The sequence below is a fragment of the Haliotis cracherodii genome, unplaced genomic scaffold, assembly GCF_022045235.1.
Source record: "Haliotis cracherodii isolate W230 unplaced genomic scaffold, xgHalCrac1.p SCAF_11, whole genome shotgun sequence".
Lineage (NCBI taxonomy): Eukaryota > Metazoa > Mollusca > Gastropoda > Lepetellida > Haliotidae > Haliotis > Haliotis cracherodii.
In genome coordinates, this window is record NW_027266266.1 from 15,253,799 (window position 1) to 15,281,002 (window position 27,204).

Sequence of the window (27,204 nt, forward strand, 5' to 3'; positions counted from 1 at the left end):
CCTGAAACATAATCTACATGGAGAACAACATATAAATAAAACGAAACTATCGTTTTTTTGGTTTCCACTACATCCGCCTGTTGAATTGTGGGATAGCAGGGAATTTTGATACAACACAGAGGGATGTGTTGTTGTTTGGTCATTGATATATTTTGGCTCCAAACTGTCTAGACGAGTAGTTAGTAACATATAATGATCGACAATTGTATGCAAGTGAATCTTCCACCGTACTTTGTATTCCAATCTTCTTAGATTGGCACGGGACACAATGGAACATGACAGAAGACCTCCAGATCCATGTGAGAGAAAACACTATTTTGTGTGTGAAGAAAACGAACAGAAGCCGGTATCTCAGTTATCGCGTTCGATTTGGTAGAGTTATGTCAGCATCTCCTTAATGAATTCAACTCTTTCTCATTTCAGACCTTAATGGCTTGCAGAGGGGGCTTCCAGTCGATCAGTTGGACAAGAAGAAAAGAAACTATAAACTTGTTATTGACCCCTTTCTCCATCGAGGTCAGCAACAGAAAGTCTACAGAATTGATGGCGTGATTCCTGGGGTGAGAATGTCTAAGGGAACCCTCATCTCTAGCAGACGAGACTGCAGATTTAGACCTTACGCTCAGCGAATCAAGATGGTTTTGTGCGCAATCGGCTGATGATGTTTTTATGCATCATGTCTTGGTTGTTAAAACCTGTAACGTCTCCAATGTGTTCAGTTAGACTATTAATCAAACCATATGATCATTGATCTCGCAGATGTTTGTCAGATTTACTTTAACATAACCAATCTGTCATATATATTCGGGGGAGGTCGGGTAGCCTAGTGGTTAAAGTGTTCGCTCGTCACGCCAAAGACCCGGGTTCGATTCCCCACATGGGTACAATGTGTGAAGCCCATTTCTGGTGTCCCCCACCATGATATTGCTGGAATATTGCTAAAAGCGGCGTAAAACCATACTCACTCATATATATTCTCTACATCAAACTATCTATTTGGCTGAAAGTTTTATTAAGGTCACATGTGTACCAACTCTAACAAGTTCAAGTTGTTCAGGGTATACATTGATCAATAAATTAACTGTTCACAGCCTCAGAGTTTTGTATATGAGTAAACCTGCAGATATATTTCTGAACCGTGAAACATTATTTCATCATGTTTATGTGGCCTGTGTGACGTTAAGCCCCATTTCGCCTTACCTCATATGCCTGAAGAATGTTTTCCTGCTTGTGCACAATACCAAATGATAACCAACATCTAATGATACGTTTAAGAATTACTGAAGCATCATTAAGCATTCTTTATGCACATGTGATTAAGGGATCTGTTTCAACTGTCAGTACTTGCTTTTCAAGAATAATGATTCCATTTACATAGAACCTTTGTATGCGTCTATCATAATGAGGTTTGCTTGATTTCTGCAGTGATTTTGCTTGAGCCATGGTATGAGGACAATTTCATGATTTTGTCAACTTGGGACAGGGCTTTTTTGGCTATATCATCACAGTATGTTCAAAATATCTTTAAGACAATTTAGAAAACAATTTGTCAGTGTCCCAGATAATGAACCAATCGAAAACCCTGGTTTTGAGCAAATTTAAGCATTTAATTTTTTCAAGCTTAGTTGTATCCAATGTGATTGAAAATTTTTTCTAAATGTGGAAGTTTGTGAATATTGCTACTTTAGCATGATTCATGTATTCATCATTTTGAAAACATTTCTAAATTTATCCAGATATGATCAACATGAAATATACTACGCAAAAGAAGTAAAGAGCACCCAATTCCTTTATTTTACTAAAGTTAATCTTTCATATTACATATTGGTAAAAGATTTATGCTTCAATGAGTAGGTTTAATGTTCTTCCTTATTTGCTAGATTCATGCTTGAAATATGGAATTTGTAAACTATGTTTATAACTACAGAGGAAAACAAAAGTACATCATGTTGTCTGTCACCGTGAAGAAGATGATGCAATATTTCAGATGCTGTTATGAATCTCCATTTCTTTGAATTAATGAATACACCTTAACACATTAGATGTTTCATAACCTTGTTACTGCCTTTAATATTTGACGGTCATCATAGGTTTATTCACCATCATTAAAATAAAGGTTGCTGATACTTTGAGTAATAGTCATCCACATCACTGGCAAGGTTGGTTTATGTTTATCATTGTTATTCCATGTGATATCAACATCTATCTAACCAATTGGAATATAACCACACAAAAAATACTGGTTGACAATTTTAACTTTTTCAGTTTCACAAATTCTGTTTGCTCTCATTGCCATATGAAGTTGTATATTTATGTTACTTTTTATGTTTGAACCCTGCTATGGATATTTTAGTGTCAAAGCTTAAAGTTATCTTATTCATTTATAACTATGACCTATATCTTATTCCAGGAAAATCGGACGATTGAGCTCCGTGATCCCCGATCCCGATTCCAGAGGATATGGAGTAGGAAGGAAGTGGCAGATTTGCCAATACCAAGGTTCAAGGTATTAATCTTCTGAACATAATTTAGAATGCCTGAAGATGCTTTCTATTTAATGATTGATCTGTTTTCATTTGCATACTGTACTATGGTGGGAGTACAGTTGGCCAAATCGTCCTAGGTGTCATAATATGCTGTGTGAGTTACTTCCCTTAGTCATTTGAGGACCTGCTGATCTTGGTTTCATATCTGAGATTTGCCAAGATTATGATTCTCTGTAAGCACTGTGCTTGTAGGTTTCACAAAGATAAGAACATCTTCAAGGGTTAGAATCTTCCTCGGATCCGATCTGCATATTTTAGTGACCACAAATTTGTTTCAAAGAAATTTCAGCTGTAGAAGGAAAATATCCATTCTCATCCCAGCATCTACCTCCCAGCTTTTTGTTTGGATTTTACTCTCTCGTTAGAGGGCAACTTGGCTGGAGTCGGATGTACCAGCTAATTTGATTTGATCCTTTCAAAACCCGCCTAACTTGTCTACACACTCAAAATACTGTGATGTATACTGCTCAAAGAAGTTACACAACACCCAATTTTTTATAGGACTATATTTAGTCTGTCATGTTCTTTAACTTCTTTTGAGTTGTATATATCAATCTAGCAGGTGATGATCTGTATTGGGACAGACAGTTTCACACATGAAACGATTACTTGTTTGACAGATCCAAAAATAACACTGTTTTATCATTGCGATATTACAAATATATATGACAAGATCCATACTATTTATGGAAACTTTTCGGTTGTTAATATTGTACTGAACATCTTCTTGAAGATGTAAGCTTGCGAATGGAATATAATTTTAGATAGGTACTATTTTGTGCTGAACTCTCATATAACAACATCGTCTGTGATGCCGTATTTGACTGCAGAGTTCTCTCTTGGCCACGCCAGAAAACTATGACAGTGGGTTTGAATCCTGGTTCGCCCACATTGTTACTTGGTTTGTCAGCACCATACCTGTGCTTGTTGATTTCACCAAAATAGTAAATGTGTGAGACCTGCATCACTTCAGGCTTCCCTTCCAGATAACTGGAATACTGAATTCAACACAACTCACTCACTCGTATAACAATGTATTTTTCAGTATGACTGCTACTATGTTGGAACGCCGCCTGCTAAGGAAATCACTTTCAGAAATCTTAATGATAACATCAATAAGGACTTCCTGGAAAACATGTGCAAAACCTTTGGGAAGATTGAAGAATGCAAAATCTACTACCACCCCAAGACAAAAAAGCACATGGGCATTGGCAAGGTGATGTATTCAAACAGAAATATGTTACTTAACATGCTTATGACACAAATAAAACTTAAGTTTCCAATAACATGACCTGATGTACAAGTCGTAGTAGGGCTAGGACGAGGCCAAATTTACTACCCGGGTACCCACCTCCCTATTACCCGACACTACCCGGGTACCCACCTCCCTATTACCCGACACTACACGGGTACCCGCTGTAGGTCTCAAGAGATAGGTAAAACATGTCCAATTCGGAATAGATGGACAGTACTCCTGTCAAGAGAAATTTAGATACATGTATAAACCGATCTGGTCATGCATACACTGAAGTTGACTGATGTTTTATCATTATGCAAACATATAAAGTCAGAAGGAATGTGTGCAAAGACAGAAAGAAATGTGAACATTTATCGCTTTAAGTGTAACCATAGAGTTTTAGATAGTTTTTGCCATTAAACAATATAATCACGTGACTAACCACGGGTCCGGGTAGTCCTGTGGGTACCTGGGTCCTACTCAGTACCCACCGGACCCGGGTCCTACTTTGTACCCACCTGACCCGGGTACCAGAGTTACCCGTCCCAGCCCTAAGTCGTAGGTTGTGTTTATATCATTTAAAATGATATAGTTTCCAAGACCCCCGACTGACGTTCGGTGTATATTTTTTGTTGATAAAAACTTCCTCAACCCTAATGCTTGTCGCAAGATGCGTCACAAATGAGGATGGGTGATGACATATGTGAACAATGCAGTTCCCCATTTCAGGTCATGTTTACATCTTCCAAAGCAGCTCGCACGTGTGCAGAGAAGCTGAACCAGACATCTCAAATGGGCAACATCATCACGGTTGTCATAGACACCATGGGTGAGTAACCATGGTAACAGTTTACAGTATCTGTAGTACAGAAGACTTTGTCATCATCATTGTCAACCTCCATATCACTTGTCTCCCGCAGGAGATGCCTGCATTGAAGAATCTGTATTGACTTCTTGCAAAGAGAAGAGCTGATATTATGTTGACTGAGATGTCTCTTACTGTGAACTTTAAACACTGGGGCGCGGTCGGGTAGCCTCGTGGTTAAAGCGTTCGATCGTCACGCAGAAGACCCGGGTTCGATTCCCGACATAGGTACAATGTGTGAAGCCCATTTCTGGTGTCCCCCGTCGTGATATTGCTGGAATAATGCTAAAAGCGGCCTAAAACCATACTCACTCACTCACTTTAAACACTGTTAAGGGTTGAGCTGAGACAGATATTGCTAACTCAATCAAGCATTCAACCCAAGGGAGATAACTCATATTATTGAAATTTACTCCTTGTTTGAAGCAATCCGCTCAAACTGAAAAGTAGCTGAAGTGTCTTTACAGAGAGCTTGCATTTCAGACATGACATCAGTAATTTGACGTGTAACAGATGCAGGCAGTTAATTATCAATTGATAATCACTTAGCAGCATGTGATAGAAAGGTTTTCAGATGTTAAATCAGCAGTGGAAACTAATAGTTTTAGTCCACTGGTCCTTATAATGATAACATATAGCAAAACCCTTAAAAAGGGAAAATTTCTACCAGTCCTTATGATACCTTATCTATTGGGCAGTTTCTCAAGGACTACAAGACAAGTGCCAATTTCTAATGCTGTGAAGACTATGGATAGTCAGATTGAGAGTAAAAGATGATTCATTATTATGAAAAAAACATGCAGTAACATGCTTTTAGTTATTGGCTTTTGTTGCTGGAAAATTAGTATTTTAGACCCCGAACCTCCTTGTTATTATCCCCCGCCACAAAGTGGGGCGGCGGATATTGGATGGAGCTCGTCCGTCAGGTTCTCAAGGGTAACAAATTTTCTCAAAAACTATTTAAGTCAGAGGAATGAAATTTTGCACTCTGGTCTTACTGGTCATAATCTCAATGAATTAAAAAATTGACAATCTCATTAAAGTCAGATCTTAGTTCTTGCTATCGCCAAACAAAGATCTGAGGACATCCCATTACGGGTCACGTCAGAACGACCTTTCATCCGAACAAACAAAGCGTCGCTTACCAGATCATGAAAGTGACAGTCGGAATGTGTTTTCTAATCATGCAACCTTGAAAACGTTAACACGTGCTATTCCGAATGACAGTTACAGCCCGTACAACTGATTCCGTCAAAATTATCGTCTATCTCTCGCTTCCGTGGAATAAACATTTGAACGGAGGAGGCGTTGCACAGTACATGGGAAGCACTGCCATACAATCTCAGCCATATATTTAGACATTCCGGAATGTTCGTTTGCTCAGTTTTCAAAATATTAATCGAGAACTTGTCAATATATTTTTTAAGCATCGTCTGAAATAGAAGTGGCCATGTTGAAACAAGTGCCGTAAAGCTCGAGAAAGCTGCTTTCTAATTGGCTAATGTCGACTTCTTGTTAGTCATTTCAGTGTTTGGTCAAAGTTCGCGAGAGGTCGTTCTGACGTGACCCGTAATGGGATGTCTTCAGATCTTTGTTTAGCAGTAGTGAGAACTTAGATGTGATTTTAATGAGATTGAAAAATTGATGTTGTGAATTTAATTATTACAGAGTTATGGCCCCTGTTGTGAAATGGGGACAAGTGTTCTCAGAAACTACCGAAGTTACATGAATGAAACTTAGCATACTAATCTATGAGATACTTGTCAAGACTGTGTATGAAAATTGGTCCTGTCAATTATTTTTTTACAGTTGTTTTGCATAGTTTCTTTTAATTGATCTTGTGAATACAGGACTTTATTCTGTAAGTGAAAATGTAGGATGTATGAATATGTTCACAGACTGTGATTTTAGCCACTAGTCTGAAGCATAAGTCTAGTAACATTCTGTTTCGTCTAATCAGCTGAGAAATATTAGTCCTAATAACACTAAAATCGACTGAAATTATGCTTAGAGTCGAGTTTGTGACTAGTTGCCTGAAAAAATGTTTCTGTAAACTTTATTTCTTTTCTTCAGGGCGGGAGCGATCTCGGATCATTGAAGAGATGCTGGCGGAACCCAAGCAACGCCTGGATAAACAGATGAGTCATGGTCATAAACCCTTCCGAAATGACTTCCCGAAGAAGCATGACGCATATGACCCAGGCGATAACGAGTTCCCTCCACGCCACCCACCTCCGCCACCGTACGACCATCCGCTGTTCAGTGAAGGCGGACACTCTGTTCCTAAGTCTGATGTTAGTTACTCCAGCCATTCAGACCTGGGTTATGCTTCGGGCACATCTTCAGTAAACTATGGAGATGCTTATAACCATACCCCTTTCCCAACTGGGAATAAGTATGACATTCAGCATTTCAATGTTCCACAGACTGGGGACTTTAACTATGGCATTCAGCCTCCGTTTGGGAATCATCATCCGCCAGTTCATCCACCAGCTCATCCACCAGCTCATCCACCAGCTCATCCACCAGTTCAAGATGGATTTCCAGGCATCCCTCATTTTGATCCGACTAGACCTCCGCCTCCTTTGCATACAGCCCAGCCTCCGATTCAGGAGGAATCGTTCCCTTCACATAGTTCAACAGATTACCATGATAAGAACAGCAGGAGTTGGGGGAAGCCGAGAGGGGAAGATAAAAAGTGGGAGAGAGACAAAGATCGGGATCGGGATCGGGATCGAGATCGAGATCGGGACAAAAACAGAGACTGGAAACGTGACAGGGATCGGGATCACAGAGACCGTGATCGGAATCGTGAGCGGGACAGGGATAGGGATCATCATAGAGGGCGTGATAGGGACCGAGACCGGCATAGAGACTATGACCGGGATTATGAGAGAGACCAGAGAGACCATGATAGAGATTATGAGAGGGAGAGAGACCATGAGAGAAGGGCCAAGGGTAGGGAGAGAGAGGAAAAGAAGCCGAAAGAAAGAATAGAAAAACCAGTAAGACCAAAGACACCAGAAGCTGAAGAGGAACCGAGAACAATGAGTCTTGATTCTCGCATCCAGAAACTTCTTACAGGGTTTGTAGACGAGGAGCCCCCACCGGAACCAGCAAAGACTAAGAAAAGTGAGTTGTCACCAGTTAGTGACCGCAGCTGGGATCCCTCCTCTGGTACTCCTGGTGCATCAACGCAAGACACCAACTCATGGCCCACACCAAGCCATCACACCCCAGGAGACAACTCTTGGTCAACGCCCCACTCACATCAGCAAACCCCTGCAGAAGGAACATGGCCGAAACCTGGTGCTCACCAAGATGCATGGCCGTTGGGAAATCACAACTTCCGAAACAATGACGCCCAAGGAAAGTTCCCGGCTTCCAAAGAAGTCAATGCAGATTCTGCGAAACAGGCATCTCCTGCAGGAGAGACAAGTGATATGGAGGTTGATGATGATGACGATGACAAAATGTCTCTCTCCTCCATCAGCAGTGGTGAACAGAAGCTTGAAATCAACCCACAAACGAACTCTACCCAGGCCCAGCAAGGGTCTTCCACATCTTTCATGCAATCAGCATCCACATTGTCATCTTTCAACCCAACAGCATCTGTGTATGGTCAGGGTCTGTCCAATATGAATCCGTGGCCAGGTTATGCCACCTACCCACCCAATGCGAACAATATGTTTAATCCAACATACAATCAGAGCTACTATGGTTATCAGAATGGTGTGAGTGGCACTTCAGACTTTATAGAAAGTGCGGACAAGCTGCCTGTTGATGAGACCATGTTTGCCAAGGTGCTCAATAGTTTTGTGAAGGAACTGAAAGAGGTGATGCAAAAAGACTTGTGTAAAAAGATGGTTGTCAGCTCAGCGTTCAAGTCCTTCGAAACATGGTGGGACAAGGAAACAGAGAAAACGAAGGTGAGGAATTTCAGAACATGGACAGTTTGATAAACCGATCTGTTAATCTTGGTATCATGAATCCTGGTTCGCTCCAATTAAGTTAAGTGTTTTTATCAAAGTGGTAAATGCCTGGGACCTGCGTCAATTCAGGCTTTCATCCCACATGGAGCTGACGCGCCATGATGTAACTCAACTAACTGGAATACTGTTAAAAGTGGCATTAAACACAGCCACTCTCTCACTCATAAACTTGGCCTAGACTATCAAAATCATATCATCAAAATATTGTGAAGTAACCCTGTGTATTCGATTAGCAAATCAGAAATCTTTTTTGAAATTATAAACGGGCATTCCGTCAACCTTGCCTAACTCCACGATGTCAGTTACATCATGATCATTTGCCATCACACTTTCTTGTGGAAGAATCGTGGGGTTTTGAGTCCGATAAAGCTCTCGAACCCACACGACACCAGTTGCAGGGACTAGATGAATAGTGTTTTTAAATATTTACCTTAAATACCCACAGGTGTAAATACTAGTGGGTAACAGAAATTTGAATACCCAGATAGAATTACTGATACCCAATGATTTTAAAATGAATGGGTAAAATACCCACAATACCAAAAGCTTATCTGGAGCTCTGGAAATGTTGGCCTGAATCATTTTTCACTAGGTGTGACAATCATGACAAAAACGATGTCTTTTTTTCCAGCCTACAAAGTCTTTACCAAGTGTTGAGAAGACAATTAAGCCAACGCCAGCTCCAGCACCAACTACAAGTCAGAATGCCATGAGTTCAACAATAGCCTCACTCTTCGAGTCCAAACCTTCTTGGTCTCGAGATGGAGGCATGGACAGTGGTTTTGGTGGGTTTAATCGCAGCTTCGGCAGCGGAGGGCTTCTTGGTATTCGAGGAGGAATGCCTAAGATGCCATCATTCAAGGTTAGTTCTTCTTTCTGCTTGTCACAGGAACTATCATGTGTAGGAGATGAAGTTGCTTATCTGTGGTCAATGTAGCAGGGATGTAACTAGATCAGCTCAGAGGCCGATGTCAGTACAAATTCCCACGTTAGAATTACAAATTGCCATTTCATGTAGTTACAGTTTTAACCAATGATAACCAATGTTCTGTGATCAAAACTAACATTTTTAGTCCTCTAGTCCTGTTATGAAAACATTTAGCAGAACCTATCAAAAGGGCAAATTTCTACTAGTCCTTATGATACCTGAACTATTGGGTAGTTTGGCAAGGACTATAGGACGATTCCAATTTCTATCAGAGATGTTATGACTTTGTGTTCCACTCAGAACAGCTCCAAGAAAGAGGAACAAATTTAGTGCTTAGTTTAACACTATTGCATTGAATGCAGTGTTAAAATACCTTAGCAGAGAAAATGAGAAATTTAACAAAAATTCCAATTTTGAAAAGATTGAGAGGTTTTACCAAGTTTGCCCGCCAAGTCTGGAATGAATGATGAATCCCTGGTGTAGTTTTTTGGGTTACGGTTTGGTTTCGGACAATTGGTAATAGGCCTAGATTTAGCTCGGTAAAAGCAACCATTTATTGAAAACTTCAACCTTATGTTTCTTTAGCCTTCATGCACCAAGTGCATGTAAAAGGAATTTCAAATTTCAGTGTGACTTATCCTTGCTTGTCCACACAACATTGATCTATCAACGCATTCAGTACCTCTAAGCTTTTTTTACCACGCTTTTTTACTAATCTCTGGTGTAGTTTCTTTGGTTCACTGTCTGGTTATAAAAAAGTGTTCATTGTGTGTCTTGACTTCCGTTTGTAACTTGTTTCATTAATATTATTCAAAATTCCTTTTTATATTGTTTTAATTAATTTCAGTGAAATCATGTGTGGAGCAATCAGAAGATCGCACAACTCACCGTTATTAATAACCACCATTGTCAGATTACCGCTATTGACGCCTTGAAACAAACTTTAGTTGACAGAGAATGGATACATATATCATAAATGCCATACATTGACTCATTAAAAGTCATATTTGTTGTAGTTTGACGATTCTCTGTCAACATGTAGTTCTCGCAATCACAGGAGCCTCGACTGTGACTGGTCAAATTGTTCCATGTGAAAAAACAAACCGGCAATCAGCTGCTCCGTAGTGCTACGCTTAGGGTTATTATTATTTTAAATATATTCAGTAAAAGCTGCAACTAAAATAACATGATATTGGAATATATTATCCCTGATAAAAAAACAGTTTCAGATACAATTTTTTCCAATCCTTGCATCATTGGTTATATCATTGGTTATATCATTGGGTAAATTTTAACTGAAACACCAGTAGATTCCAAGATAATGTGTGTCTAGCTGATTGCCGTTTCTGGCTTAGTTTACAAGAAAATACACAAAGTAATCTTAATCCCTGGATGTAAAACAATGTCAAGCAGAACAAAAAATACAACGGTAAATCAACATGTCTGGTGATTTTGTATCTCAAATTTCAAATTTGTACTGACTAAGTTTCTTATCAGCCGTTTGTTTACCTGAATTCGCTGAAGGTATACGGTGTAATTTTTTTCTGCGAATAATATCCTAAAAAGAAAATCCCAAATACTGAATCCGCTAGAGAGTTGGGCGCATTATATTTGCGTGTGCACAATACTAAAAAAAATAGGGAAGTTCAGACTTTCCATTTTTGATTTTCTTCACTCGTTCACTGAGTTTTGTTTGAAACAAAATAAGCAGCTTTCATAGCCAGTGCAGGGATTCATAGCCAGTGCCGGACTTTAGTGCTATTTATATGACGTTATTTTATGTGTGGTGTGCCACAGGTTGACATCAAGTAGTCACAGTGATAAAACTGTATCTCTTGTTTTTATGCATGGGATCCCCCCAAAACGAAAGATCCAGGTATGTCCCTGGATGCGTTGTGACTGTAACATGTTTCTATCTCTGCAGAAAAAGTTCCGTCCTCCCTCCCCTCCACCAGAAGAAGGCCATACCTCGAAACATGAAGAGGAAGAGGCGTGGTCAGGTAGGGTGTCATAATCAGTATTATCCTTCCTCCATGTCAAAATAATGAGGTCTGATTGGTCCATGTGACCTTCATAAAATACTATATTTCTCAGCAGGTAAATAAATCTCTTATACCCCGCCATGAGCAAGACATGCTGCATGTGGATTTCTGAGAGGCCGAAGAAATCTCTTATGCCCCGTTTTGATGCAAAAAGACACACGCTTTTTCAGAGTTAATGAAAGTCACGCGACAGAGCGCAAGCTAACCTCCACACAATTGAACAGCTGTTTTCTATCAACTTTGTATTTGTTTTAATTATTTTCCAATGTCATCTACAATGCTCGTGGTATAAACCAAACACAGGACGCATAAAATCCAATGTACCCCTGGTGATCCTGCTACAACTTGTAATGTAATATGTTATGACAGATATAATTAACATATGTACATTATCCATTGACATTTACTTCTGCTGTTACCATATCCTGATCTGACTACTTCTCATGCAACCTTCTGTCAGTTAACACCTAAGGGGAGATAACTTTCAATTCACTTGTCTCCCCTTCGTGTATGCCAGGCTGTTATTTTGAATATTACATGTATTATTGTCGCCACAGTTTTCAAATGTGTATCCAGAACAAAAACTTGTGAGTTATCTTTTATTGGTAAGCTAAAGGAAATGTGATATGTATTCAGATGGAGAAGCAAGTCAGTCTCCAACACGGACGTCACGGAAGCCAGTGGTCAGTGATAGCGAGGATGAATCAGATGATGAAGAGGCAGACAAGACTCAATCTGGAGGTCAGTGTACTTTATTTATTTATTTATTTATTTATTTGGAGGTAAATGGACTTCACCAATGTTGTCATATTCATTCATTCATTCATTCATTCATTCATTCATTCATTCATTCATTTAGAAATTTTAGGGTTCTTTATCATAACATTCTGACTAGTTTCAGGGAGATAACTGAACTGAACTGAATCCCTAACTGCTTCAGCATATATGCAAGAGTGAGTAGGATCCTACTTTGCCTGGGATACAAGTTATGACAAGAAATGTGTTAGGCCAGAATATATTTCATAGAAATGTTGGAATTCACTACGTTTTTCTTTGAATAGTTTGTTTCAAGTATGTTGTCACGACATTTAAAGAAAAGGTTTGATCATATTATTTCAGATGAGGATGAAGATGAAGAAGAGAGTGGGGACAGCAGTGACGAGGAAGACAGTGATGAGGATGAAGATGACGATAGTGATGACGATGAGGACGAGGAGAGTGAAAGCGAAGAGGAGGATGTTGATATTGAGACTGAGTCAGACATTGACCTCCTCAAGAAAGACAAGTAAGTTTGGCTTTGTGAGACATAAATAATTTCATAGTCTTGACAGTTCCAATGTATGTATGACATTTAAGGACAGAGTCCAATGATCACCTGTTGCTGAAAAATAAATTATGGGTGAGATTGCTTAATTATTAGTTTTTCCCCCTTGTTGTTAACACTTAAGGCGCAGCAATTCATTCAATGTTACTCCTTAGCGACCAGGACCAAACCTCGGTTTACAATGATTGTGGGTTTCACTGAGATGGTAATGTGTATGACTCACGATTATTATGCTGTGTTGCTGAAAAACTGTTCTAAGCAGGTTTAGGCCTTGTGTAACCATATGCTTTGGCATGATCTTTCAGGCCCATGAATATCTGACCTGCTTGATGTATGGCATTGTATCCCAATGGCGTAGATCGATGCTCACGTCAGTCACTGGATTGTGAGGTCTAGACTAGATTAATTCCAGACCGCTATCAAGTAGCTGGAACGTTAAGTGCAACGTTAGACAACAAACAAACATGAGCATTGATGATAATAATGTGTATTTTCTTTGTGAATCTCCCAGGCCCTCGGTAAGCAGCACTGAAGAGGTGGAGCTGAAAGCAAAGGAAGACGCTCGGCCTCTGTCTCCAATCAGGGAAGAAAAGGAAGATGAAGAGAAAGAAGAAGGAGAAGTTAGTGATAAGGAGGAGGAGGAAGAGGAAACGATGGAAGCCGGAGAACCTCTACAGAAACCAACCGCCACAAATGCCAAGGAAGAAGAGAAGGTGTCCGAGGTCAAACCCTCTTCTCCACCGCATCCCTCTTCTCCAAAGAAGGTTCCGACTCCTCTGCCCATCACAAAGCCATCCAAACCATCCAAACCATCAGCAGAGGCGCCTGAGTTAGCCAAGCTAATTCAGAAGACATTAAGTCCTGATTCCAAGGTGCTAGAGGGGAAGAATGATGTGGCTGAGAAGGAGGAAGATATTCCTCCTCCAGTCGGCAATGAGGAAACGCTCTCACTCCCTCGGTCTGAGGACGATGGAGATCGGCGTCCTTACATCAATCCTGCTATTGCAGAACATGACTATTTTGCAGCTCCCCCACCCGTGGCAGATGAGGCCGATTCAGATGCCACAGCCTCTGCTGATGAGGAATCTGCCGGTCTGTCCCGTGAAGTGTGGATGGACCACAGTTACTGTCTCCCCCCAGCCAAGTTTGAATTGCCGGAGATAGATGTCCCGGAGGGTAGAGAGAGTGATGAAAGGACTAGTGCTGTGTCTAAAGTGTCAAAAGTCAAAGACAAAAGTGTGTCAGATGCCGGTGAATCCGACATTTCGTCCGATTCTCCGGCAAAGAAGAAAAGCAAACAAAAAGAGCCAAAAAAGCGTTCGAAAAAGAAAGATGCATTGGCAGACATTACAGCAACCCTCAACAGTCGAGGGAGTCGTGAATTATCCAGTATTTTACCACCTCCCAAACCAAAAGTGTCATTTAGTCCTAGGTCTTATGAAGATGAAAGGCAAAAGTTTTTCGAAATGTACCATAACGGTATGGATGAAGAAGACATTCAGTATTTGAAACGGACATATGAAGACTTGATGTCATCCGATGATCCCATGTTTTACTGGATTAACGACATTTTGTGGGTTGATCATCCCGTCACAAATATTCCAGATCCATCACCGTCAAAGAAACGGCGGAAAACAGACGAAGCACAATACAAAACAAAAATATCAGGTAAGAAGGAAACTAGTTTCAAATATACGAACAGGTATGACAGAGATTCCTTTAGGCCTGCCCCGAGGCTCATTTTCGACCCAAAAGTCGGCACAAAAGTCTGTAATATTCTCAAAATTGAATTAATTATGTATGTTGATATTTTCCATAATTTGAACATGTTGAATGCCACAGTCACTCTGTTTGAAATCCAAGATTAAACCCAGAATGATTTCCAATAGGAAGACTTGCAAAGTTGCAAACACAGTGCAGATGTAAAAGTTAGATGGACGATGTGGGATTCATGCAGTATCACAACGACCCCCACATTCCCGCTAAATTAGTATTTTGATGGATATTATTCATGTACAAATACAAGTGGTAACATATTTTCAGTTTTGTGTGTGATTTTCAGATTGGCATGTTTTTATCTCCCGCCCAACGAAGTTGGCGGGGTTGGCAGGGGATATAGAAACGTCCGTGCATACGTCCATGCATACGTCCGTCCGTCACATTTCGTTTCCGAAGCATAACTCAGAAACCGTTCAATAATTTTGCATGAAACTTTGTAGGTCTGTCAGGTACATGCTGAACTGGTGCCTTTTGCTATTTAGAAATTTTAGAAATTTTTATTTTTTATGTTTCCATGGCATCAAGATGTGCTTAGGTTCTGTGAGGGTAGGGTTCGTTTCCAGAGCATAACTCATAAACTGTTCAAATTTTTTCATGAAACTTTGCAGGTTTGACAGGTACATGCTGAACTGGTGCCTTTTGCTATTTATAAAATTTAGACATTTTTAATTTTTACGTTTCCATGGCAACAAGATGGACTTAGGTTCCAAACTCTTCTTTTTTTTACAATTTCCAAGACAAGTTCCACCTCGGTTAAAAAAGGTTATGTCATTAATTCTGCAACAGGGGCGGGGCATATCATGCATATAGCCACGTTAGTGGCAAACTCTTGTTATTTTTTATCCAGCTATGACCTTTTACATACCCCAGTTTTTCTGGTTTTATTCGGGGGCACGGGTGGCCCAGTCGTATCAGAGTTGCGTCCCTTGGGCACGCCAGAAACCTATGATTGTGGGTTCGAATCCCCGTTCGCCCCGATTATGTTTCTAGGTTTGTCAGCGCCATACCCGTGGTCGTGGGTTTCACCGAAGTGGTAAACGTCTGAGACCTGCATCACTTGGGGCTTTCCTCCCACATTAAGCTGACACGCCGCAATATAACTGGAATACTGTTAAAAGCGACGCTAAACCCAACTCACTCACTCACTCTGGTTTTACTCAGTGTTCGACATCATCACTGAAACTACAAGGCCCATGGAAGTGAAACATTGTGCAAGTGATCCTAGCTATGGGGTCTCCGAAAAGTGCTCCCAGAATTGAAATCTGATTTTTAAACACTGGTCGCCATGGCAGCCACATTGAAATAGTTTTTTTCAGCCATAACTGTCATTGGGAAATTTGATATGCAGTTTTGGGGGGGCATATTTTGATTTTTGATCCACATATGACATTTGGCTCTACCATGCACCAGTGCAACCTATTAATGAGTTTCATGGTAGAAAGTAAAGGGGTTTCACAGCCAAGTACTGGCATTGATGCGCTTCATGGTATGAAGTAATGGGGTTTAACAGCCAAGTACTGGCATTGATGCGCTTCATGGTATGCAGAAATGGGGTTTAACAGCCAAGTACTGGCATTTATACGCTTCATGGTATGCAGTAATGGGGTTTAACATGTTTAACAGCCAAGTACTGGTATTGATGCGCTTCATGGTATGCAGTAATGGGGTTTCACAGCCAAGTACTGGCATTGATGTGCTTCATGGTATGCAGTAATGGGGTTTCACAGCCAAGTACTGGCATTGATGTGCTTCATGGTATGCAGTAATGGGGTTTCACAGCCAAGTACTGGTATTGATGTGCTTCATGGTATGCAGTAATGGGGTTTCACAGCCAAGTACTGGTATTGATGCGCTTCATGGTATGCAGTAATGGGGTTTCACAGCCAAGTACTGGCATTGATGTGCTTCATGGTATGCAGTAATGGGGTTTCACAGCCAAGTACTGGCATTGATGTGCTTCATGGTATGCAGTAATGGGGTTTCACAGCCAAGTACTGGCATTGATGTGCTTCATGGTATGCAGTAATGGGGTTTCACAGCCAAGTACTGGCATTGATGCGCTTCATGGTATGCAGTAATGGGGTTTAACAGCCAAGTACTGGCATTGATGCGCTTCATGGTATGAAGTAATGGGGTTTCACAGCCAAGTACTGGCATTGATGCGCTTCATGGTATGCAGTAATGGGGTTTAACAGCCAAGTACTGGCATTGATGCGCTTCATGGTATGCAGTAATGGGGTTTCACAGCCAAGTACTGGCATTGATGTGCTTCATGGTATGAAGTAATGGGGTTTAACAGCCAAGTACTGGCATTGATGCGCTTCATGGTATGCAGTAATGGGGTTTAACAGCCAAGTACTGGTATTGATGTGCTTCATGGTATGAAGTAATGGGGTTTAACAGCCAAGTACTGGCATTGATGTGCTTCATGGTATGAAGTAATGGGGTTTAACAGCCAAGTACTGGTATTGATGCGCTTCATGGTATGAAGTAATGGGGTTTCACAGCCAAGTACTGGCATTGATGCGCTTCATGGTATGAAGTAATGGGGTTTCACAGCCAAGTACTGGCATTGATGCGCTTCATGGTATGAAGTAATGGGGTTTCACAGCCAAGTACTGGCATTGATGCACTTCATAGTATGAAGTAAAGGGGTTTCACAGCCAAGTACTGGCATTGATGTGCTTCATGGTATGAAGTAAAGGGGTTTCACAGCCAAGTACTGGCATTGATGTGCTTCATGGTATGCAGTAATGGGGTTTCACAGCCAAGTACTGGCATTGATGCGCTTCATGGTATGTAGTAATGGGGTTTCACAGCCAAGTACTGGCATTGATGCACTTCATAGTATGAAGTAAAGGGGTTTCACAGCCAAGTACTGGCATTGATGTGCTTCATGGTATGCAGTAATGGGGTTTCACAGCCAAGTACTGGCATTGATGCGCTTCATGGTATGCAGTAATGGGGTTTCACAGCCAAGTACTGGCATTGATGCGCTTCATGGTATGTAGTAATGGGGTTTCACAGCCAAGTACTGGTATTGATGTGCTTCATGGTATGCAGTAATGGGGTTTCACAGCCAAGTACTGGCATTGATGTGCTTCATGGTATGAAGTAATGGGGTTTCACAGCCAAGTACTGGTATTGATGTGCTTCATGGTATGAAGTAATGGGGTTTCACAGCCAAGTACTGGCATTGATGCGCTTCATGGTATGCAGTAATGGGGTTTCACAGCCAAGTACTGGCATTGATGCGCTTCATGGTATGCAGTAATGGGTTTCACAGCCAAGTACTGGCATTGATGCGCTTCATGGTATGCAGTAATGGGGTTTCACAGCCAAGTACTGGTATTGATGTGCTTCATGGTATGAAGTAATGGGGTTTCACAGCCAAGTACTGGCATTGATGTGCTTCATGGTATGCAGTAATGGGGTTTCACAGCCAAGTACTGGCATTGATGTGCTTCATAGTACACAGTAAACAGGTGTCACTCTGTCAGCTCTGTCTTGATATTCCTGTGTTCCCTGTGTTTAGGCTGTGCCAGGACAGATGGCTACTACAAGTTGTCGATGGAGGAGAAGGCTCAGTACCTGTTGCATGGTCCTAATGCCAAGATGCAGCAGAAGGTGGCCGACAGCATCAACCAGACACTGGTGAGTAATGATGACAGACACACACTTGCAAATGGGCCACATGTCGGGTTAGTATTGGTCCCCAGTAGGGCTGGAACGGGTAACTCGGGTACTCCGGTTGGGTGGGTACTCAGCAGGACCCGGGTACCCACGGGACAACCTGGACCTGTTGTCAGTCTCGTGACATATTGTTTAATGACAAAAATCTAGAACTCAGTTGGTTACATTACAAGTCAATTATGTTCGCATTGCTTTCTGACTTTCATATGTTTGAATAAAGATAAAACTTCAGTCAATTTCAGTGTATGCATGACCATATCATTTCTGATTTTATCTCTTTGAGACCTACAGCAGGTACCCGGGTAGGGTAGAGTAGGGTAGGGTAATAGTAGGGTAATATCATGTTTATGAGAAACATTGATCATATTTAATATCTTTTAGTGATATCTATTCTCATTTTTGCCCAATTTAAGACTGAGAAAACTAAAGATTCTTGTCAACATGATCAAGATAAGTATTCATACAATAATCTGCAATAATCTGCAATGCAGCGTTATACCCCATTTCACCTCACATGCTCACTCTCTGTCATTTGTGCGCAGGCTGAGCAGGCTAAGAAGAACATGGTGTCGTCTCGGGAAGCAAGGAGTGAAAACAGAAGGTTACAGACAGCTCTCTCTGATTTCTCCGACCAGATGGGAATGTCGGACTTGTTTAAATTCAACCAACTTAAGGTTTGTACTCAATACTCACATTTTATGGACTACGTTCATTTAACATGTTTAAGCTTGTAATGAGAATATATATCAGCATGATCAGTGTTTGCGTCTGAAAAATAATGGGGTCCCCTTGGACGGGTAAGCCGCAAGGGGCGCAGACTCGAAGCTACCTTTGGGAATTTGGGTGCATCCCCCCACCCATGTAATTCCTTCAAATATAGACCTGAAATGTTTCAGTGTCTGTTTTTATGTGCATATCACACAGATTTTGGGAGGCAAGACAAACTATAAACGGAACAGCAAAAGTTATGCGTAAAGTAAACTTTTTCTTTTCTTGTGTCCCAGTTTTTTCAGTGCATATATTTGTATACCGGATGCCGTAAATGCAAACACTGTATATACCATGTATACTGCTAAAAAAAGTGAAAGACCAATCGATTCTTTCCTATTACTACAGTTAAACTGTCATGCCGTGATGTATGGTAATATAAAAGAATCAAGTGGTCCTTTGATTTTTTTGAGTGGTATATGTTGTTGGCCCATGTTCTGTTCTGTTGAAAATCCAGTTGAGTAAACCGCTGATGTTTTGGGAGAACTATCAGAACTTGGTAATGTCCAAAATGTAGTGAGATGTAGGCACCAGAATAGAACCTAACCCTTTCTGGAGAAGACCCATGAAGATCTGGGGTAGAATAGATCTTCAGCAATCCATGCTTGCCGTAAAAGGCGACTATGCTTGTCGTAAGAGGCGACTAACGGGATTCGGTGGTCAGGCTCTCCGACTTGGTTGATGTATGTCATCGATCCCAATTGCGTGGATTGTTGCTAATGTTGTCAATCACTGGATTGTTTGGTCCAGACTATGTACAGACCACCGTCATATAGCTGGAATATTGCTGAGTGCGGCGTTAAACAACAAACAATACAAACAGAGAAGGCAGAGTGTCTCAGACTCTTGTAAGTACAGATCCTGGAGGGTTGTAGACTCGAAGTCGTGAAGTCATGAACCCATGATAGATGGTCTGATACAGGTTGACATTAGGTATCTGAGAAAAGGGGGTATGATTCTGATCTCACTAACCTACTTATAATTCAAAAGGGGGCATAGGGGCCCCAGTCCTCTAAGGTGCTGGAATTTGCTGTGCAGAGTTACCTCTCTTTGGTGTGCCAGAAACCTCTGATCGTGAGTTTAAATCCTGGTTTGCCCTGATTGTATCAAGGTTTGTCAGCACCATACTTGTGCTTGTGTTTCACTAATGTAGTAAACATCTATGACCTTTAGAGGTCAGTGGTATTCCGGTATTCCCTCATTCAAAAATAAATATGTTTGGAAAATACAAGTATTTTGCATTTGTCAAAATCATGCAATACTTCTTGTTGGCAAAGTTTACATAAGTAACAAGTAGATGTGAACTTAAGTAATTCAGAAATTAGCAACTGATTCCTGTGATCGAAAAAGCAAAACCATTAGCGAACAGCTTCCTGTGTATAATGTACTATTATGGATGTGTTTTGACCACAGCAACATCCAACAAAATGGCAGACGACTGTGAAGATGTCACATGGGTTATTTTTATTTAGATTCATAACAAATAACAGATGAAAGAACCCATGCAGTTTATTCTGATATGTATGGATGATTATTGCAATACATTGCAATACAAAAGTAAAAGTAAATACCCATCACAAATGACTGCATCACTTCACACTGACAGCAGTGACACAGCTGTTGAATACTGTTCAAAGGGTCTTTAAGCAAAAACACACTAGAATTCCAGGCAGAAAAGGCCCCCAGTATTCCACCCCTTTCCTTGTATGATCTAGGTGGTAATTGTCTAACTATCTATTCCAGTTCCGAAAGAAGCATCTGAGGTTTGCAAAGAGCTCCATTCACGACTGGGGACTGTTTGCACTGGAGCCTATTGCAGCTGACGAAATGGTTATCGAATATGTGGGGCAGGTTGTTCGTCAGTCGATGGCCGACCTACGCGAGAAGCAGTATGAGAACATCGGTATCGGCAGCAGCTATTTGTTCCGGGTCGATGGAGAGACCATTATTGACGCCACCAAGTGCGGCAACCTCGCCAGATTCATCAATCACAGCTGCAATGTAAGCAATTTTCGGATAACTTTACCCCGAATTGTCTGGACATTTCCATGTCGTTGTTTGATGTTTTGAATATTGTTGAGTGCGGCATTCAACAACAAACATACAAACTTATATACATAACTGCCAGTTGTCCAAAGTATTTCGTAGTTGTTACGAATTTGCAACTCAAATATAGTTTTTTATGCCATTCTACAAAAAGAACATCACAAGGACTAAGTTTTCATAGATGCTAGTGAGAGAGGATCATTATTTGGCCTCAACGGGAGCGTGTGTTGTTTATCAACTGTTGTGACACTCCTCTCATATGATCAGAAGTTACCACAGTCAAGGAATTAAAATTATCAGCTGAGTTTCAGAATCACATGGCTGTCTTGTACTGTAGACGTTTCATTGTTATTGGCTTTTGTGTCCCGAACATACCATGATACTACTTGTATTTTGGGGAAGATGGCAGCTATGTACAAGTCACAGTTAGGACAATGATGGTTTCTGTAGTATTGGACATTCCTTGGCAGAAGAGGTTCCCAACACCCCATGCTTAACAGAGAACTGCTTCAAATGAGGGCTTTATGGTCACAATGTGATCTAGCTAATATTGCTAATAAGTTTCAACGGGATTTGACGTAAATATACATATTGCGATACGTATCGTATCATGACCTAGGTATCATGATATGTATCGTATCATGGCCTTGCTGTGAACTGGCCAGTTTGGCCTCTAAGGTATATGAACCATTGTTGAGTTCAGAACTTATATTTTCAGAATTGTTTGATAGGTATTTCTTAGAACTTGACACGTCAAAGTAGACAAAATATATGGATAACAACTTCTTTATTGTACTATCATAGTGACATTTTGGTACAGGTCCTTATACCATTGCCTTGCTTGACAACAGAGTAAGGATCTGAACCAAAATGTTGGTATAATTGTTCCAGAAAGAAGTATTCCATAAATTGTGTTTAGTTTGCTTAATTAATCAGGTGTAAGTAAATGTCAGCACAAAACCAGTGCTTGTGGGTTTCACCAAAGTGATAAACATCTGAGACCTGCATCCCTTTGGGCTTTCCTCCCACTTTAAGCTGACACGTCGTGATATAACTGCAAATCGGCGTTAAATCTTACTTAAGTACTGAAAACATTCTTGCTGTATTGCAATGCGAATTCCATGATACTGACCCCAAACCACTATAACATATTTTTTTTCTTTTCAGCCCAACTGCTATGCAAAGATCATCACTGTAGATACTCAAAAGAAAATTGTAATCTATTCTAAAAGAGACATTGACGTGAATGAGGAAATCACATATGACTACAAGTTTCCCATTGAGGATGAGAAAATTCCCTGTCTCTGTGGCGCTGTTGGCTGTAGGGGCACTCTCAACTGATGGAACAGCCAGGTATTCTGGGATGTGTTCAATAGGTGGTACAGCCTTATATCGAAACGATTGATCTGTGATATGGCATATGCTGGGGTTTGACCAAAAAGGAAAACATGGCTTCTCATGGTGGCCTTTCCCATGTGCTAAAAGGGTCTTTCCCCATGTGCTTCAATTGCCTCTCAATTGTGCTTCGTGGGTCGGCCTGCTGTGTGTGATGGCAGAACAACAGGTTGTGCAAGGTGAAGGTTGGATATGCAGAAAGAAGCAGGGATAGCCACTGGCCAAGATACCATACAGTCAGCCCTCTTGATGCTTGGTCTGTGTGTCGAGCACGCAGACACTACTTGACTCTGCAGACTGCTGAGAAAGAGCATAGTGGTTAAAAAAAGAATGGCTTATGTGTAATTGGAACTTGTGTACTCATGAATCCTGTAAAAAAATGTGTCAACAACATGAAATCTTGAGGTCAAAGTTCAAGGTCAAGGTCAGGGTAGCATTTCAAATGGCTTCAGCGAGTATATTAACTTTAAAGTTGCTCCAATCAGTCAAGATGATGAATCAACTGAGGCATGGTTAGCATGGTGACGGAGCTCACCCCTCAACATGGCCTTGTGTTCAGTTAGTTACCATGGTAACAAGAACAATTGTAGTGATGGCTCCAAACATTTTCCTGAAACAACATCAACGCATGTCAAGATTATTGTGATGAAATTCATAAATCCTTTCACAAACAAATCCATTATTTTATAACCAAAACATCCATAGTGAAGATACTTGAGCGATGCACGGATTGTTTCATGGTCAATATCTTTGACTCGTGTTGTTGAGAAGTAAGAAGGTTCAGAGGTTGAGACATTAAACAACACGGCAACAGTGTTCTTAATTAAGGGGGCCCTGGTGTCCTTGAGGTTTGTTGCTGTAGTATTTAATTCTATAGCCCCCCAGTTCTATTATGTTTAGGGGTGGTTCGGTAGCCTTGTAGTTGAAGCGTTGCTAGTCACGCCGAAGACACGGGTTCGATTCTTGACTGGTTACAATGTGTGAAGCCCATTTCTGGTGTCCCCCGCCATGCTATTGCTGGAATATTGCTAAAAGCGCCATAAAGCCAAACTCACTCACTCAGCCTGAATTGTTTAACGACATGGACCCCTTTCTCTCAATCACTGTGACCATATATTTTAGATTTTAAAGATTTTTGGTTTATTATTTTTTTAAGGAAATATTTTGAAAGAGGCTCTTGATTCAGAAATCCTATATGGTACTTTATTTCTTTATGGTAAGGTGAAAGATGAACCTTTGTAATCATTCACAACTTTTGCTTTTCGAACTACGTAGTTTTCATGTCAGGAAGATGAAAAAACCACAGCTTATCCTATCATTCCTATCACCCTATGCTGATATTATGTACTGTCTAAACAGGGGGCACGGGTGGCCCAGTCGTCTCAGGCGTCGCGATTCGCTGTGTAGAGTTGCGTCCCTTGGGCACGCCAGAAACCTATAATTGTGGGTTCGAATCCCGGTTCACCCTGATTATGTTTCTAGGTTTCTCAGCACCATACCCATGCTATCGGGTTTCACTGAAGTGGTAAATGTCTGAGACCTGCATCACTCCGGCTTTCCTCCCACATTAAGCTGACACCGTGATATAACTCACTCACTCACTGTCTAAACATGCTAAGGGAAATTCATGGCATAGTCTAGTCAATACCTTCAATAGCATCATCCATATATTCAGTGTCATGACAGTTTCCTACCTTATACCAAGTCTGTAACTTCTGCTTTGATAGGCAAAGGGTATGTATCAACAGGATCTGGTGGTCACACTCGCTAACTTGTTTGTTGCATGTCATTATATCCTAATCGTGTAGATCAATCCTCATGTAGATTGTATATATATCGCTGCCAAAAAATTGCATCTCTATGCTTTGCAGACTATTGTGACATCATTGGTTACCATGATGTCACAATCAAATGACATCACTAATGGCTCTGAGACTGAAGCCGTTAGCAGTACTTTTTACACTTAAGACACTGCTTATTACTGTCTACAAACTGAAACAGATGGAAGAATGATGTTAGATGATAAATAAAATCTCACCCTCATGTCTTTTGATATCAAATATATCAACACTCGTTGACAAAAGTGGAAAAAATCCTTTGCAAGCCTCAGAGTTCTTCCACTTTTTTCAACTCGTGTTGATATATTTGATATTAAAAGACACTCAGGTGAGATTCTCAATGTTAAGTCCAGATTTGATTTTGGGATATTGTCTTGTGTAGGGTAATCAGTAACAGCTGGGTTGATATACACCGTATATTTGAACTAGCAGTCCAAGGAAGTATTGGTTGGGAGATTCTGTGTTAAGTTTGTTGGGCCTGCCAATGAGTCTAGTCCCCCCCTTACGAACTGCCTGGCAAAACAAAGTATATCAGGGCTTGATTAGCTATAAAAGACATGCACAAGTGCAATCTATTATTGAAAATTGCAGCCTTACTTGTCTACATGCAACAAGTGTATGTCAAAATGGTCAACATGGTCAAGTTTTTCTCTAATCACAGTTCACACGATATTGATCTTTGAACACGCTTCTAACTAAAATTAATTGTAAATTGTTCAAATCTTTTGAGAGCAGAGTTGCGTCCCTTGGGCACGCCAGAAACCTATGATTGTGGGTTCGAATCCCAGTTTGCCCTGATTATGGTTCTAGGTTTGTTAGCACCATACCCGTGCTCGTGGGTTTCACCTAAGTGGTAAACGTCTGAGACCTGCATCACTTCGGGCTTTCCTCCCACATTAAGCTGACACGCCACGATATAACTTGAATACTGTTAAAAGCGTCGTTAAACCCAACTCACTCACTTACTCATTCACACAAATCTTTTATGATATTGATGAAGTGTTCTCTGAACGTCCCGTGTGGAATTGGGACAGTCTTCAGTTTCTTATTTTGATTTGAATTATATTTAAACCTGTGCAATGAAATCCGATGCATGCTGTGAATTGGTAACATATTTTCACTCAGATGAAGCCACGCCCATGTCATTGCCTAAACTTTATCTGGAGATCTTCATCTCAATTATGCTTCAAAAGTGCTACTCTAATTGTTGGTTATTGTTATATTTATGATATATGTGTAACTTATTTCTGTTACCATGGTAACAATATCAAGTGAGAAAATTAGACAATGTTGCAGATGCATTAGAACAATAATATAAAAAAAAGCATTCTGGAATTAGTGCATGAACCACTTTCTTCCATTTATAATGTTGTCATTGGAATCATTGCGTTTTTTCTCTCTTTGGAATTTTTTCTCCAATCATTACCACAACTGCAAATAATTACTGGAGGACATAGGTGGACTTGGTCTGAGGCATTGCAATGTTTTGTGCAGTTGCTTCCCTTAGTCATGCCAGTATCCGCTGATTGTGGTGAAAATACTGGATTCACCCTGTTTATGATCCTTTGTCTGTCCTATAACCATGACCATGGATTTCACTGGCATGGTATACAGCTACAACACATTGTGATGTGACAGAAATAATATGTAAAGACTTCAGCAACCCATGCTTGCTGTAAGAGGCGACTGACATTGGTCATGCTTGCGGACTTGGTTCATGCATGTCATCGTATCACAATTACGTAGATCGATGTTCATGATGTCAGTCAGTGGATTGTCTGGCCCAAACTCAACTTTTCACAGACCGCCATCATATGGCTGGAATTACTGAATGTGTCCTGAAACAAACAAGGTGAAGAAACCCAACTCAATCTCTCACTAATCCTTATTTCATGATCGGAGTCTCGTTCCCCAAAGCAATCTTAGCACAAAGGCAATCATATCTCTCATACCTTAACATAGACTTACGATGATCGTAGCGCTAAGATCACTTTGTGGAACGGGGCCCAGGGTCCTTTCATTCATCATATCTTGCATGGTATTGTCCACAGCCCATTTATCAAACATTAATGTTTCAAAATGTAAAGATGCTGTCATGATTCAGATGATGGTGATCTGAATCCTGAACTGTTAAAGCTGAATGCACATTGCTGCAGGTATTGTCCATGATATGACAATGTAACCAGAATGAGTTAGTGTTCTCATTCCAAATTGTCCTCAAAGGTTGAACCAGACGTGTTCAGTGGAAACGCACATTGTATATGATTGTATTGCAATTGTCATTGTAGGACTTGGTCCTGAGTTTAGCACCCCGATTTGTGTACTTTTCGAAGGTTTCCTCATCTTGTAATCATCTGGGATGACTTTGACATCATCTTTTTGTTGGCTCAGGGATTTATTTTGACGTGCTCAGAGGTGATATTTGGCCTCAAGTCTGCAGCAATGTCTGTAAGAATTCCCAAATTAGAATTAAAATTTCTCAATTCATGTTACATAGTAATAACTAATGCTATGGCTTAATAGAGGAAACCTGCATTTTACAGACCAATTTGAGCAAAATGATTATCTTTTCCCCAAATTGCCTGCCAAGGGCACTTAGTTTAGAATCCTGAATAAATCCCTGTAGCTTTGAAATCCAATGCTGATAACCATTGATTATCATTTATTTTGAAGTAGAAACAATTACATTATCTTATCATGTATCAGGTTATGCATTACCATGTTATGTGATTGCTATATCAACTTAGTATC

General features: G+C 40.6%; 1 protein-coding gene across 1 annotated transcript; it reads left to right on the plus strand.

Annotated features, from left to right (window-relative positions):
• The first annotated feature begins 101 nt into the window (after window positions 1-101).
• LOC139456250 (histone-lysine N-methyltransferase SETD1B-A-like) lies at window positions 102-27,204 on the plus strand. Its single transcript, XM_071237867.1, has 15 exons — window positions 102-299; window positions 424-560; window positions 2,411-2,506; window positions 3,592-3,762; window positions 4,513-4,612; window positions 6,722-8,577; window positions 9,272-9,502; window positions 11,493-11,568; window positions 12,247-12,351; window positions 12,730-12,895; window positions 13,446-14,602; window positions 18,249-18,367; window positions 18,949-19,080; window positions 20,918-21,175; window positions 22,388-27,204. The coding sequence occupies exons 1-15, from the start codon at window positions 269-271 to the stop codon at window positions 22,559-22,561; spliced, it is 4,809 nt and encodes a 1,602-aa protein (XP_071093968.1). The 5' UTR covers window positions 102-268; the 3' UTR covers window positions 22,562-27,204.

Bases quoted from the DNA above. Each gene is read 5' to 3' on its own strand.
- LOC139456250 (XM_071237867.1), top strand. From the start codon at position 269: ATGGAACATGACAGAAGACCTCCAGATCCAT. The intron at 2,507-3,591 runs GTATTAATCTTC...TGTATTTTTCAG, and splicing joins TGCCAATACCAAGGTTCAAG to TATGACTGCTACTATGTTGG. The intron at 21,176-22,387 runs GTAAGCAATTTT...TTTTCTTTTCAG, and splicing joins TCATCAATCACAGCTGCAAT to CCCAACTGCTATGCAAAGAT.